The sequence below is a fragment of the Danio rerio genome, chromosome 11 (assembly GCF_049306965.1).
Source record: "Danio rerio strain Tuebingen ecotype United States chromosome 11, GRCz12tu, whole genome shotgun sequence".
Lineage (NCBI taxonomy): Eukaryota > Metazoa > Chordata > Actinopteri > Cypriniformes > Danionidae > Danio > Danio rerio.
The window spans coordinates 41,942,459-41,958,352 of NC_133186.1; the positions used below are offsets into that span (position 1 = coordinate 41,942,459).

At 36.6% G+C, this 15,894-nt stretch overlaps 1 protein-coding gene across 1 annotated transcript; it reads right to left on the bottom strand.

Moving 5' to 3' along the window:
• Positions 1-6,194: 6,194 nt before the first annotated feature.
• fbxo2 (F-box protein 2) lies at positions 6,195-12,356 on the bottom strand. The gene is made up of 6 exons (NM_001113798.1): positions 12,320-12,356; positions 11,864-11,929; positions 10,555-10,681; positions 10,092-10,187; positions 9,860-9,998; positions 6,195-6,777 (listed from the first exon to the last, which is right to left on the bottom strand). The coding sequence occupies exons 2-6, from the start codon at positions 11,898-11,900 to the stop codon at positions 6,643-6,645; spliced, it is 534 nt and encodes a 177-aa protein (NP_001107270.1). The 5' UTR covers positions 11,901-11,929; positions 12,320-12,356; the 3' UTR covers positions 6,195-6,642.
• Between the last annotated feature and the right edge of the window lie 3,538 nt (positions 12,357-15,894).

The window sequence follows — 15,894 nt, forward strand, 5'->3', positions numbered from 1 at the left end:
TGACCAGGCAGACAAAAACCCCTCCGACAACCTGAATCTGCATCTGTTGTGAAGTGAATTTGACACGAATGAAGCGAGTAAACTCAAAATGTTCACACGTCTAGTGTGAACGTCCCATGAGAAAAATCTAATTAGTGTAGTGTAACAGTATTTTTGGCTGCATTCCAGTTCAGTCATTTATACCCTTAAATCACGAACTTCCTTCCGTCTCATTCCCTCGGATCATTGATTACGTCTCACCAGTGTCGACTACTGACAGAGCATCTAAATGGGCTGAAATGAAGTGCCCTAAACCAGTGTTTCTCGACCACATTACTGGAAGACCACTGGGTGTGACAGACATAGGAGACATCCAAAATGTGTAGTGATGGTGGTCCTCAAGAAACGTGTTGAGAAATACTGCCTCAAACCAATGGTCTCATACTCTATTCCTGGAGGGCCACAGCTCTGCATAGTTTAGCTTTAACCAGCTCCAACTCCGCTGCTTAGTGGTCTTGAACACCTTGATTATTTGGATTAGCTGTGTTTGATTATGGTTGGAGCAAAACTGTGCAGAGCTGCAGCCTTCCAAGTATCCAGTTCAAGACCTATACCCTAAGCCCTTGAACATTTGGGAACTACACTATTGTGATGCATTCTGGGACTTATAGGTGCTGGAGTGGACATATGAAGCAGACTCGCTCTGTCAAAATCGTAGGTATGTTCATGTAAGCCTCCCTTATTCACTTGATGAAGTGGAACAAACTTCAAAATGGCGGCGAGAATTTCCCTGAGGGAACAAGGTGAAGAAAGTTTGCGAGTGCGTGTCTAAACGTGGACTGGAATGCATCTTTTAAATACATTTTAGGGGCGCAGTGCCTTTAGGTGGACACAAATAAACAGGCCTGACAACTTTAGCAAAGGATCTAAATGAGGTGGATATTTGAAAGTCTTGTCCAGAAGTTTTACCCACCCTGATCTAATCAACAAAACAATCCAATCAGCCTGAGAGCATCGAACAGACTTTCACGGAGACTAAAGGCACAACTTAGCATTTGTATTACTATTCGATGGTTAGACACCAGAAAGGTCAGTGTCTCTCACATCTAGACTTCCTGTCTTGATATTTCCTGGAATGCTATTTTTTACTTAAAAATTGTAAAACACAATGTATAAAATCTTTTCGATTTGTAGGAGTGACGTGGCGCAATTTGAGCATTTTGTGCATTTACCACGTGAATCGATGAAAGTTACAAAATCTGAAATTTGGCAGACATCTACGTTAGCCATTAGCAAAGAAACCGAAGTCACCAGGCAGACAGAAGCCCCTCCCATGACGTGAATCTGCATCTGTTGTGAAATGAAGTTGACACGCGAATGAAGCTAGTAAACTCAAAATGTTCACGCTTCTAGTGTGAACATTCCATAAGAGAAATCTAATTAGTGTAGTTTAACAGTATTTTGGCTGCATTCCAGTTCAGTTATGTATGCCCTTCAATTGCTAACCTCCCTCTATCTCTTTCCCTCTGATCATTGATTACATCTCATATGTGTCCATTACTGGCGGAGCATATGAATAGTCTGAAATGGAGTGCCCTACACCAGGGGTGCCCAAACTCAGTCCTGGAGGGCCGTCTCCTGCAGATTTTAGCTCCAACTTGTCTCAACACACCTGCACGGATATTTCTAGGAAGCCTAGTAAGAGCCATAGATATATACATTAGATGTCGCCTGGCCTATTGTTGTCTATTTATACGGAATGCGTCAATAGCGCCGCCATCTTGCTACAGTGTAGCGCTCCTTTGAAATGAATGCGGGACCAAGGTACAGTGGAGGACTGTGGCCATCCAAAGCCAGAGATAAACACATATACACATATATCTATGATCGGGAGTTTTCCTTGATGTTAGTGTGTATTTTTTTTTCTAATTACGAAAATTATAATTTTACATCACTTTTCTACATTGATGGATCAGTGACCGCACGGACATTCCTGACAAAAAGCTTGTGTTTGTGTGTACAGAAATGTACTCTTCACCCTCCCTGTTAAATTTGATCTAATCATGTCCTGAAACACAGCTCCTCTCCTGCTTTCACTTCTCATACTGACGGAGGGAAAGATTCGTTTGTGAATGAATCCCTCCGAATGACTCTTTCACTAACGTTAGCCGACAATAATACAAGCTTCTGGCAGCGCAGCATCTCGTTGTCATATTTCTTTTGCATTGTTTGCTGATTTTATTCAACAAAACTAGCATAAGCCGAGTGTTTAGTGCAAGTTGGAGCTGCTTTGCCTTATGGTGAATGCAGTAAGTGACTGTCATCATCAATAACGTGACCTGATTAGCACAAAAGTTCAGAACATACAAAAACAGAAAAAAACTTAATATTACCTATGGAATGTTCTGCCTTTGTGCTTTGTTTTCTTTGTTTGCCCGTTACTACACCCGTAGACAGCGCTAAAGTCCTGCATCTTCACGTAATAACACTGTGTTGACTAGTGCGGTTGAATGACATTTGTCCTGGGAGCACTGTACCAATCTGGCGGCGCTATTGACGCATGCTCAGGGTCCCTATGCGATATCTAGTGTATATATCTATGAGTAAGAGCTTGATTAGCTAGCCCAGGTGTGTCTGATTGGTGTTGGAACTTAACTTTGCAGGACACCAGCCACCCAGCTCCGCCCTAAACCAGTGGTGTCAAACTGAATTCCTGGAGGGCCACAGCTCTGCACAGTTTAGCTTTAACCAGCTCCAACTCAGCTGCTTAGTAGTCTTGAACATCTTAGCTACGTTCCAAATCGCATACTTATGCACTTTTCTACGCCAGTTTGTAGTATAAATAGTGTAAGTAGTGTGTTCACACTGAAAACTCAAAAAAATAATAAGTGCACTTTATGGATGATGCATTACCCGGATGATGCACTCATTCAGCCGCTAAAATGAAGTGTGTAATGATGGACACTTCACGCACTCAACGACCGCAGGTTTGCTAACGTAGCGGAATGGGCTGAGCTATCGGGCGCACGTGTTGGATAACTTTATTTATTTTGGATGGTGAAAGCAAAATTCTCCTATGAGAGTGATTATAGCGCCTCCTGATGGTGAGTGCGGTTATACTCACGGCAGGTATTATTTGAAAATTTGGTCGTTTATTTCACTGATTTGGCAACCGTCAAACGTCATTAGGAAATGGTTTGAATTTCCGCTTAGTTAAAACACATTAGTGTGCCATTTGGGACAACACTACATACATATACTATTCAGTTGTGTGTGTAAGTACATAGTGCATGAGTGTATAGTGTGCCATTTGGGACGCAGCTCTTGATTAATTGGATCAGCCATGTTTGATTAGGGTTGGAGCAAAACTGCAGAGCTGCAGCCATCCAGGAATCTAGTTTGAGACCTATACCCCAAGCCCTTGAACTTTTGGGAACTACACTATTGTGATGCATTCTGGGACATATAGGTGCTGGAGTGGACATATGAATCAGACTCGCTCCCTCTGTCAAAATCAAAGGTTTGTCCATGTAAGCTTCCCTTATTCACTTTATGAAGTGGAACACACTTCAAAATGTCGGCGAGGATTTACCTCAGGAAACAAGTGAAGAAAGTTTGCGAGTGCGTGTCTAAAAGTGGACTGGAATGCAGCTTTTAATTACATTTTAGGGAGGCAGTGGTTTTAGGTGAAAACAAATAAACAGGTGTGACAACTTTAGCAAAGAATGTAAATGAAGTGGATATTTGAAAGTCCTGTTTAGAAGTTTTACTCACCCTGATCTAATCAGCCTTAGAGTATCGTCCAGACTTTTATGGAGACAGAAGGCAAAAGCGTGTCTCAAACTTTTACAAAAACTTTACAAAAAGCATTTGTATTACTATTCCATGGTTAGACACCAGAAAGGTTAGTGTCTCTCACATCTAGGCTTCCTGTCTGGATCATTCCTAGAATGTTATCTTTACCTCAAAATGTAAGACAATGTATATAACCTCTTCAGTTATATAGTATTCCATTATACATTCATTTTACATATCCATTATATACAGTGCATCCGGAAAGTATTGATAGCACTTCACTTTTTCTACTTTTTTATGTTACAGCCTTATTCAAAAATAGATTAAATTCATTTTATTTCCTCACAAATCTAGACACAATAACCCATAATGACGATGTGAAAAAATATGAAAAATGAAAAACCTGTAAAATCACATGTACAGAAGTATTCTCAGCTCTAAATTGAGCTCAGGTACATTCTGTTTCCACTGATCATTCTTGAGATGTTTCAGCAGCTTCACTGGAGTTCACCTGTGGTAAATTGATTGGACATAATTTAAAAAGGCATACACCTGTCTATATAGGGTCCCAGGGATGACAGTGCATGTCAAAGCACAAACCAAGCATGAAGAGCTCCAGCGTTCTTTTGTGGAGAGAGCAGAACCTTACAGAAGGGCAATCATCTGTGCAGCAATCCACCAATTAGGCCTGTATGGTAGAGTGGCCAGACGGAAGCCACTCCCCGCCTGGAATTTGCCAAAAGGCATCTGAAGGACTCTCAGACCATAAGAAACCAAATTCTCTGGGCTGATGAGACTAAAATTGAACTCTTTGGAGTGATTGCCAGGCGTTACGTTTGGAGAAAACCAGGCACCGCTCATCACCAGGCTAATACCATCCCTACAGTGAAGCATGGTGGCGGCAGCATCATGCTGTGGGGATGTTTTTCAGCAGCAGGAACTGGAAGACTAGTCAGGATAGAGGGAAAGATGAATGCAGCGATGTACAGAGACATCCTGAATAAAAACCTGCTTCAGAGTGCTCGAGACCTTGGACTGGGGCGACGGTTCATCTTCTAGTAGGACAATGACCCAAAGCACCAGCCAAAATATCAATGGAGTGGCTTCACAACAACTCGGTGAATGTCCTTGAGTGGCCCAGTCAGATCCCAGACCACAATCCTATTGAACATCTCTGGAGAGATCAGAAAATGGCTGTACACCGTTGCTTCCCATCCAACCTAATAGAGCATATGAAGTACTGCAAAGAGGAATGGGCAACACTGTGTGTTGGCAACAGGTGACAACAGGTCAGCAACAGGTGTGACAAGCTTGTGGCATCATATTTAAAAAGACTTGAGGCTGTAATCGCTGCCAAAGGTACATTAACAAAGTGTTGAGCAAAGGCTGTGAATACTGATGCACATGGGATTTTTTAGGTTTTTAATTTTTAATAAATTTGCAACAATTTCAAAAAATCTTTTTTTCACATTGTCATTATGGGGTATTGTTTGCAGAATTATGAGGAAATAAATGAATTTATTCTATTTTGGAATAAGGCTGTGACATAAAAAAGTGAAGCGCTATGAATGCTTTCCGGAAGCACTGTATATACAGTTGAAGTCAGAACTATTAGCGGCCCTGTATATTTTTTTTCCCAATTTCTGTTTAATGGAGGGAAGATTGTTTCAGCAAATTTCTAACCATAATAGTTTTAAAAAACCTATTTCTAATAACCGATTTATTTTATCTTTGCCATGATGACAGTAATGTTTTACTAGATATTTTTAAGACACTTCTATACAGCTTAAAGTGATATTTAAAGGCTTAACTAGGTTAATAAGGTGAACTAGGCAGGTTAATGTAATTAGGCAAGTTATTCTATAACGATGGTTTGTTCTGTAGACTATTGAAAAAAAAATAGCTTAAAGGGGCTAATAATTTTGTCCCAAAAATGGTTTTAAAAAAAATCAAAACTGTTTTTATTCTAGCCAAAATAAAACAAATAAGACTTTTTCCAGAACAAAAAATATTATCAGACATAGTGTGAAAATTTCCTTGCTCTGTCAAACATCATTTGGGAAATATAAAAAAAAAAAAAGAAGAAAAAAAAAATTCAAAAGGGGGCTAATAATTCTGACTTCAACTGTATATACACCATTGGAGTTTTATAATTGTGTTATTCCACAAAGTCATTAAGTTTGGAAATACATGCAGCTATACTTCTAAAAAACAAACAGGGAAACTCATCCCTATCCTGAACTTTGAAGTGGCAGTTCAAATATGCATTTAGTTTTATGCTCAGCAGGGATGGTCTCATGGCACAGAAGCAGAACGTCTGAAAATGTGTGTCCAAGGTATTGAATGGCTGTGAACAGATAAAAAAAGTCCATTTGATGCTTTTCGTTTTGATACCATTTAAAAACACAAACAAATTTAAATGCAGTGTTAGTTTCTGACTTTATTTGATCGAGTCCAAAGCAGTTCATCTTTTATTATTGGTTTATTATCATTAGAATGACATAGACCTATTTGTATTTCATATCACATTAGTGGATTGCTAATTAAGAAATGATTGCATATAAACTTCATTGAAAGTGCAGCATTAATGAAGTTTGGTGTATAGCTTTGCAGCAGCCTATAGAGGTAGTTAGTGGCAGAGCAGACATAAAGAAATCTCTCAAAAAAAGTAAAGTACAATATATTTTAATCTTATCAGACGATTCTTTTAATTGGTTAGCATTACATGTTTAATATTAAGCGGAACATTTTTAATGACACTTGGGTACAGAATGTGCAAAACTAAAAGCAAGTTGCAACCTATTTTTTTCTAGTGGTCTTCACTTGAATTGTATATGTTGTATAATTTGAATTGTAGTTTGGTCCATCTTAGACGTCTACGGTAACAGAGCTCCCGGTTACTCTCACACCAAACCAGCCTTGCCAGTACTTTGTGTCCTGCCCACCATGTTCAAAAGAGATGAAGCGAAGACCCGGACCGTAATCAGTGAATGTGTGGCTCACCTGCAGAATAAGTGAGAAATAAATATGCTTCCATCAGGGTTGTCGTAAACTTAAATCATAAATTAAAATCCATTTAATTAATTAATCTGTTACCTAAAACAAAAGTTTAAAGAAAAACTATTTCTGCTAGCTGCTAAGGAAATATGTAGACTTTACATTAGGTTTAGCTTGATGCACACAAAAAACAAACAAAAAAGTCCAGTATTATTAACTATATTACTAAAAAAGTAAATACAAAAATCAAGACTCATTTAAAATAAAAATTAAATCAAAATAAATAAATGTTAACAAATCTACAACAGCATACCAATGACATTACAATAACTTTTAGGTTTATACAAAACTGAGAACACAGTATGTAATTTGCTAAATATAGATGGCAGCATCATGGAAATGTGCATATAGCATATATTGGAGGTTTTCATTAAAGTTTTGGTCAGCTTCTTCACGTGAAAAATCACATTTTTTGCACTGCAGCAATAAAAAAAAAAAATTAAAAAAATTAAACCTGTTTCTTTTTCGTTAAAAGAGACGTTTTCCTTTGAGGACACGGACACACACGCCCACCCGCACGCACGCCCGCCCGCACGCACGCCCGCCCGCCCGCACGCACGCCCGCACGCATGCACGTACGCACGCACGCACGCACACACGCACGCACACACGCACGCACGCACGCACGCACGCACACAACAGCTCTGTCTGGTTCTTTAATCTGATTGGCTGATAGCAGTGCGATGTTCTGTGATAACATCCTTCGTACAGCCTCTTCACCGTTGTGTATTACTCCGCCCACATGGAGTAACAGCAGATCAATAAACTCACTACAGTTTGACAAATATTGCAGCTGTTGGACAACATCATGTACTTGAAGCTTTTTTTAGGTGAAAATATAGTTGGTTAGATTGCAACTATGCAGTGTATTTATAAGGAGAATGCCCATTTTTAAATATCATTTCGGAGTTTCGGTGCGTCAGCAGCCATCAGTCTGTCATTAAGCAGAGCAAAGACGGTCACTGTTCTGCCACAAGATTGCAACAGAAACCGCATAAGTCAAAACAGCGTTTTCTACAGCTGAACAAATCATTACAGAACAGGTAAGTGACATTCTAAGTCGATCTCTCTCGTTTGTATGTTTAAGTGCTGTATTTATACCATAGTAATGCTAATGTTTGCTTTAGCTTTTTGGGGATTAATTATTGTGATCTCCCCGTTGCAACAAAGAAATACAGAATCTCTGTAGACTGATGGCATTTTATGCTGTTCAGCCTTATGTGAGCAAAATCAGCGGTTTTGTCATCACTTTAGACATTATGCTAGAGAATCATTCAAACACTAGCTCTAAAGTGACGTTTGTGAAGTAGCAACGGTCTCTGCTGTTCTGACGTCAGCTGCAGATGTGAATGAACGGCGGAAGAAAATAGTTCCTCGTACAAAAGAATTTTTGAGACTCTTCGTGATTGATTTTCTTTTTTATATACATGATTATGCCGTCAAACTGTTGTATAAACGCAATATCACACTTGTAGAATTGAGATATGGCTTTATATCGTAACAGGTGGACTCTAAAGCCGCCTTTCCACTGCACATGACATTTGGACACAAATATCTGAATATGCCCCCTTGTGGCAGTCGCACAGAATTTTCAGTTTTGTTGTACACCACGGGAGAGAAGCTGTTCTCGCAGTGTCTGAAATAAAGGAGTGCAAAAGCAAGAGCCTTTATTCTTTGTGCGTTCACCATGGTTGAATGAATGAATGAATGAATGAATGAATGAATGAATGAATTAATTAATTAATTAATTAATAATACTAGAAATTAGACCTCTAAATATTTTGGATAGAATGTGGAGACAACGTTAAAAAAAAAAAAAACATTTTTAGGAATAGAAATGTTTTTTTTAAATAGACTTTTTTTCTGATTAAAATAAAAAAATAAATAAAAAAAAAAAAACACTTTTTCCTCATATCGCACACACGGACCTGCTTGGACAACACTGAAATACATCACATCCAGTTGGCCGGTCACATACGGTCTAGTCGCAGGAGTCTAAATATTTCAACGGATCCGCAGCTCAAATCGGATCCCAACTTTTTGGCATACGGAGATGATCGGAACGCAGCTCCCGGAGTACTCTCCATTGTAAATGAAGGACTTCCGGTCTGTCGCTTGTTGTTTGTTGTGTGTGAGTGAAAAGGAGGCTTTAGGCACTCGTCCGGCAGGCTCAAGCCAACACACACCTCTCACCAGTGATGATATACAGCCATATTTCACTGCTAGTCGTGCGATACAGAAAGTCAGAATTATTAGCCCCCCTGAATTATTAACCCCGTTTATTTTTTTTCCCCCAATTTCTGTTTAATGGAGAGAAGATTTTTCTCAACACATTTCTAAACACAATAGTTTTAATAACTCATTTCTAATAACTGATTTATTTTATCTTTGCCATGATGACAGTAAATAATATTTATCTAGACACTTTTATACATCTTAAAGTGACATTTAAAGACTTAACTAGGTTAATTAGGTTAACTAGGCAGGTTAGGGTAATTAGGCAAGTTATTGTATAACGAGGGTTTGTTCTGTAGACTGTCGAGAAAAGATACAGCTTAAAGGGGCTAATAATTTTGTCCTAAAATGGTGTTTAAAAAATTAAAAACTGCTTTTATTCCAGTCAAAATAAAACAAATAAGACTTTCTCCAGAAGAAAAAATATTATCAGACAAACTGTGAAAATTTCCTTGCTCTGTTAAACATCATTCGGGAAATATTTAAAAAATAGAATAAAATAAATAAATAAAAATCAAAGAGGGGCTAATAATTCTGACTTCAACTGTATATATAATTTCCATAACACTGTATTGTGACCAGTATCGTGATAATACCGTATCGTGGTTATTCCCACTCCCACCGGGTGTACCTAATAAAGTGGCCAGTGAGTCTATATCACTTGTAAATTAAATGCATTTAAGTGACTGAAATGACTTATACTTTGCATATAATACATTTTCCCAATCTCTCTATTTAATGCTTTAAATTATTGCTTTTTATTAGACGAGTTATGTAAACTGAAGATTCCTACATTTCTCCATGAGCAGTCGCCATCGTCTGGGTCGAGGGTCACTTCATCTGGCTTAAATTCAGTAATGACCTCATGGCTTTCATCCAGCAAAGAAACAGTGAGCTCATATATGCATCCACAGTCTGTTCGGCCACTGTACCTACACACACACACACACACATTCATAATAAATTAACCCCATATCATGATAGGACAAAACTTGTGCCTTTATGTTCATGCCATCAAGACTTACCAGTCCTCCACAGTAACAGCTGGCTGTGCAATATCTAAATTGTCAGGCTCGTAACCCTCCGCCAACAAGTCAATCACTTGCCTTTTTTTACACAGCCTAAATCAGTGGACAGAAATACACACTGAAACACAGCGACAAATGAGATGAACAAACACACAAATGGGAGAGACATGAATACTCTGGTCACAATTTACAATACTTTTTTTTTTGGTGTTGTTAATATATTTACTAACCCGAACTTTTTCTGTTTGGCACCATCTTGTGACTGAATAATACAAAACTTAGACCACAGTATGTAATTTGCTAAATAAAAACAGCAGCAGCATCATCTTTGTACTTTATTCATGCAAATAGCTAATACTAACTAATACAACCTCATTGTAAAGTGTAAAAACTTTTTACCTTGCACAAAAAAATGTCCAACATAATGTTTGCAACTATAATTCATTCTCAAAAGTCTTACTGAAAAGAGGTGCAGAAGTATTTGGTGATGAATTCGTCATTGTGAGCATATCCACAGTCGCCCGGCATGTCCTCCACCCTCCATTGATTACCTCCATTTTCTGTGAGATCCCAGTGCTCCAGACCCTCTGGGGAAAATACCACAGGACAACATATCAGATATTCCACATTTACATTTGGTCATTTAACAGATGCTTTTGTCCACTTTCGACTTACAATTGAAAAGGCATACATATGGAGTCAACCTAGGGCCATATACAGTTGAAGTCAAAATTATATAAGCCTTTAAATGTCACTTTAAGCTGTATAGAAGTGTCTTGAAAAATATGTAGTGAAATATTATGTGCTGTCATCATGACAAAGATCAAATAAATCAGTTATTAGAGATGAGTTATTAAAACTATTGTGTTTAGAAATGTGTTGTGAAAAATCTTCTCTCTGTTAAACTGTAATTGGGGGAAAAAGAAATAGAAGGGATAATAATTTAGGGGGGCTAATAATTCTGAATTCAACTGTATATAATAATGAAATGACTATAATTAAATAAATTTAATAATACAATAATACCAATAATTTAATAATAAAAATACAGGGCAAGAAAATAAACCATTACAGCAAATAAAGTAAAAAACTATTTTTTAAATAACAAAAGTTAAAGGTTAAATCCACAGATTTCCGCAGAGTTTTTGCTAATCATGGAGTTTATTTATTTACTTAAGGAAATGTTTATTTATTTAGTTATTAAATTAATTTCAGTAATATTATTGACCAATATGAAAATGTCAGTTCGTAAAGTAATATTTTCTGTTTTTTAGTAGATATATTACATAAAAGACTTGCTTTGTTTACCAAATAAGTGGATCTAAATGGATTTGCATTGTAAACATTAAATAAAGTTATTTGTTTAATTAAATACGTTAAAAACATATTTTTTGTTTTATATGTTAAGTTTTTAGCTACGATACTCCCAAAATCATTCAGCATAAATTCGCAGATTTTTTCCCCAAAATTATGTGCAGAAATAGCAAGAAATGTTTGCAGATTCTGTCTGGCACTTGTGATTGTATGGGTTTTGGCTAGATTGGGTAGATATACATAAACAAAAGGAAATTAATACATGTTAAAAAAAGATTTGAGGCATACAACACAATATTTCAGTAGATTTAAGACTTTTAAAGAGCCTAAATTTTACTTTTTTGAAATGCAAGACACTGATACCCTTGTACACTGATACAAGATACCGTGATTATTGCATCATTGCTGAAGGGAAAGTAAATCAAAACATGGTCATTAAAGAAGAAATGACTCACCATCTCCATTAGGATTTTTTATAAGGTTTCCAGGCATTTCCTTGTATTTGAGAGATGACTATTCTTCTATTCAGAGAGACAAAGTAGATAAAACAAATTAGAAATAGCATGTGTTAATGAAAATAAAGAAGAGAAAGGGAAAGAAATGAAAACGACTTGTTTCGTGTATCGATTACACTTCCTGGATCCTGCAGCAGAGCCACGGATTCATTCCAGGACACTGACCGCCAGCAACGCAATATGAAAGAACGGATAAAGCTGATATATAAAGCCGCAGCGTTTCTTGTTTCCTTACATTTGAACGCTGGGCATTTCATAGAAAGTGTCTAACTGATGTCATAAGTGTTGTTTGTTGCTAGTTTAGCCGTTTGCTGACTCGCGGTTCAGCGTAAAGGAGAGATTTCTGCACACAGATGAAGTAAATACAGCATAGCAGATACAAAGGTAACTACTTACAGATAGAGGTGTTTGTCTTGGTCTGTTCTCAGCTGAGTCTGTGTAGAGGGTGTGTGTGTGTGTGTTTTTGATGTGTTTGAGCTTCCTGTAATCTGATACACACCCATGCAGTCCTTTCTCTGGTTGGCAGAAAGCTGCACATGAGCAGTCCTGCATCAGCAGCTGGATCTTCAGCTTGACTGTTTTGCACAGCACAGCACATGTGCACACTGGTCTATGGTGCACACTAGCACTAATGCCAATCACTTCACAGAGGAGAACCACGACGGACATGCAGGAAATTAAAGAAACGTCACTCTAAGGTGCAAAACATTTTATAGTGTTTTTCATTACTATTTAAAGTTCTTATTTCAAGAATTATTAAAGAAGAAAAGCAACAAAGTAGTGCTGTAATATTTTAGTCACAGAACATATTTAGAAATTGAAAAAATAATACATTTAAATTCAAGCAAAATATTGCAAAAATAAATTACAACCTACAAAATTTAAATCGCCTCACAGCAAGAAGGTCGCTGGTTTAGTCTCGACTGGGTCAGTTGGCATTTCTGTGTGGAGTTTGCATATTCTCCCCGTGTTGGCGTGGGTTTCCTGTGGGTGCTCCGGTTTCCCCCTCAAGTTGATAGACATGCGGTACAGGTGAATTGGGTAAGCTAAATTGTCCATAGTGTATGTGTGTGAATGAGTGTATGGATGTTTCCCAGGGATGGGTTGCAGCTGGAAGGGCATCCGCTTCGTAAGAACATATGCTGGATAAGTTGGCGGTTCATTCTGCAGTGGCGACCCCTGTTTATTAAGGGACTAAGCCGAAAAGAAAATGAGTGAATGAATGAATAATAAAACTGAGTATGATTACTTATTATTTTATAAGTCAGCTCAGAAGTGTTAGCATTGTTTTGACATTTTATTTTCACAATACCTATTTGAAATATTAAAGACACTTTTTAAAATATTTATAAAATAAATTTACAGAGGGGCGGCACGGTGGCTCAGTGGTAAGAACTGTCGCCTTACAGCAAGAAGGTTGCTGATTCAAGTCCCGGCTTGGCCAGTTGGCTTTCTTTCTTTCTTTCTTTTTTTTCTTTTTTTTTTCTTTTTTACTTTATTTATAGACGTTTTAGTGAAAACACGAGAGGGTCTGGATGCAGACTTGGTGCAGTGCAATCTGAGCGGCATCCAATACTTTTTAATTGGCTTACCTAACCCCACCCCTAACCCTACCCATCACAGTGACGCCACTACCTCCATTGAGTGCATTGAGTCTGACATTGCATCGCTGAGTGATACAATCTCAGCTTGCATCATTAAGGCTGCATCCAGAAATTATTGGAAAACATAACACCCAATAGTGTACATATATGTTAACAAAATTATTTCTGTGTTATTACCTGATACTAACTCCGCACTCAGAGAAAAATCACACGGTGGTACAAATAATGTTTCTTAAGGAACTGTTTTGTACTTTTGTATGGTACAGAAAGGACCTTATAATACTGTTCCGTACCTTTTATGGTAAAATTTAAATTAAGGTACATAATTGGTTTCATAAAAAGGTACATTAGTGTTGGACAACTCCGTTATTACAATATCTATAAAAAATAAATATGGCTGGAAAGGCAAAGTGATTTTATGATTAATTTCCATACTAAAGCATATGTTTAAAGAAACTCATAAACATTAATTATTACGTTCTATAATAAAAAAATGTAAAAAAAAAAAACTCTAGGTGTTGTAAACTAAACATTTTAGGTATTTTTGTTAAACATTTAATAAGCATTTTTTGATAAATACAGTTTTATTATTGATATCTGCTCCTTTTGGCGTTTGCTTTCCACTACACACGTGAGCTGGCAAAAGTCCTGCATATGCAAAATGTTCATGCAGACATTTTACTATTGTAGTAAACATTGTGCATATATCCTTACAATAGTTTTGAATAATTCTATTTCTATTTTAAAATTAAGTAAATTAAAGGAGCTTTTAAGTGATTACAGAGGTGTGTGAAAACTGGAAAAAACAATGTTTTATATTGTAGATAGGGGAATGTGTTTCTGTAAAAATTTTGTGAAAAGTGTGAAATCTTTAGCAAAAACAAATCTTTTGATTTATGTTTAAGTATTTTTTACTCTTTGTTGTAAATGAAAGCTGCAATTACTCAAAAAATAACTTTTTAAAAACATTTTTTATAAATGTATGTGATGTTTTTTTTTTTACTGAAAATAAATGGATGCATTTTGGATACAACATAATGCCTTTGAATAGTTCTTGAAGGAACACATTTGACACTGTTAAGGTATAAAGTGTCTTGTCACTGTAGTGGTACCTTCATGGATCAGATTTGTACCTTTGATGAAGGAACAACATTATATCTGCAGGTTTTAAAAAACAAAAGTACATTTGTTTTCCAGTGGTACAAATCATGTCCCTAAAGGTAAAAACTGCAATGGTACAAATTTGTTTCTTTGTCTTAAGGTACAATTCTGTTTCATAAAATGGTACTGCCTCAGTGACAAGGGTTTGTATCTTCTTTGGTACAACATTGTACCATTTTTTTCTGAGAGTGTAGAACATGCACCAAAACACTTCTTCTTCTTCTTCTTCTGGTGTTTTATGGCGGTTTGGCAAACCAACAAAAATAGGTGCATTACCGCCACCTACTGATCTGGAGTGTGGATTGTACATAATTGGGGTAGAAAGAAAACACTTTTATATACATTAAATGACTATATTAAATTTATATATATATATATATATATATATATATATATATATATATATATATATATATATATATAAAAAACTAAATTCTATGCATTATTCCTATATTTCCTAAATATTTAATTAATATCTCATGAATTTTTGATTGTCTAAGCCCGTTTCCTAGCAATACTTTCAAAGAAATTACCTTATCTTCCAGCTGTCCTAATTCTTGTATTAAATTAAACCTCTCTCTTTCATAAGCTGGGCATTCTAAAATTATATGATTGACTGTTTCCAACTCTCCACAATTATCACACTTCCCTGATTCATGCTTTCCTATTTTATACAAGCTGTAATTTAATGACGTATGGCCTATCCTTAGTCTTGTTATGATGACATCTTTCCTTCGATATCCGTATCTTTTCCTCCCGTTTCCTACAAATTCCTGAATCTGATATGAATGTCTTCCTTTGGTCTCCTTGTTCCACACCTGTTGCCATTTTTTATATATTTCGACTGCAATCATTCTTTTAAATTCTGTTTTACTTAATGCTAATTTAATTTCTATTTGCTCATTATTTAAAGCTTTTTTTGCTAGCATATCAGCTTCCTCATTCCCATCTACACCCACATGTGCCGGTACCCAGAGAAATGAAACCATTATTGCACCAAAACACTAGCAAACAATACAGCAATTATACAGCATCAATCAATCAATCAATCAATCAATCAATCAATCAATCAATCAATCAATAAATAAATAAATCTCAGCCAGACTAATGGAATAAGAAACAAAACAAAATTAAATGTAAAGGGAAAGAGATAAAAAATATAACAAAAAAATTATTACAGAGACATTATTAACCTAAGGAAGGGGG

Coding starts and splice junctions, on each gene's coding strand:
- fbxo2 (NM_001113798.1), bottom strand. CDS start 11,900: ATGCCTGGAAACCTTATAAAAAATCCTAATGGAGATG. Junction 10,682..11,863: donor AAAAAATCCTAATGGAGATG/GTGAGTCATTTC, acceptor TATTTTCCCCAG/AGGGTCTGGAGCACTGGGAT. Junction 6,778..9,859: donor GCGACTGCTCATGGAGAAAT/GTAGGAATCTTC, acceptor CTTATTCTGCAG/GTGAGCCACACATTCACTGA.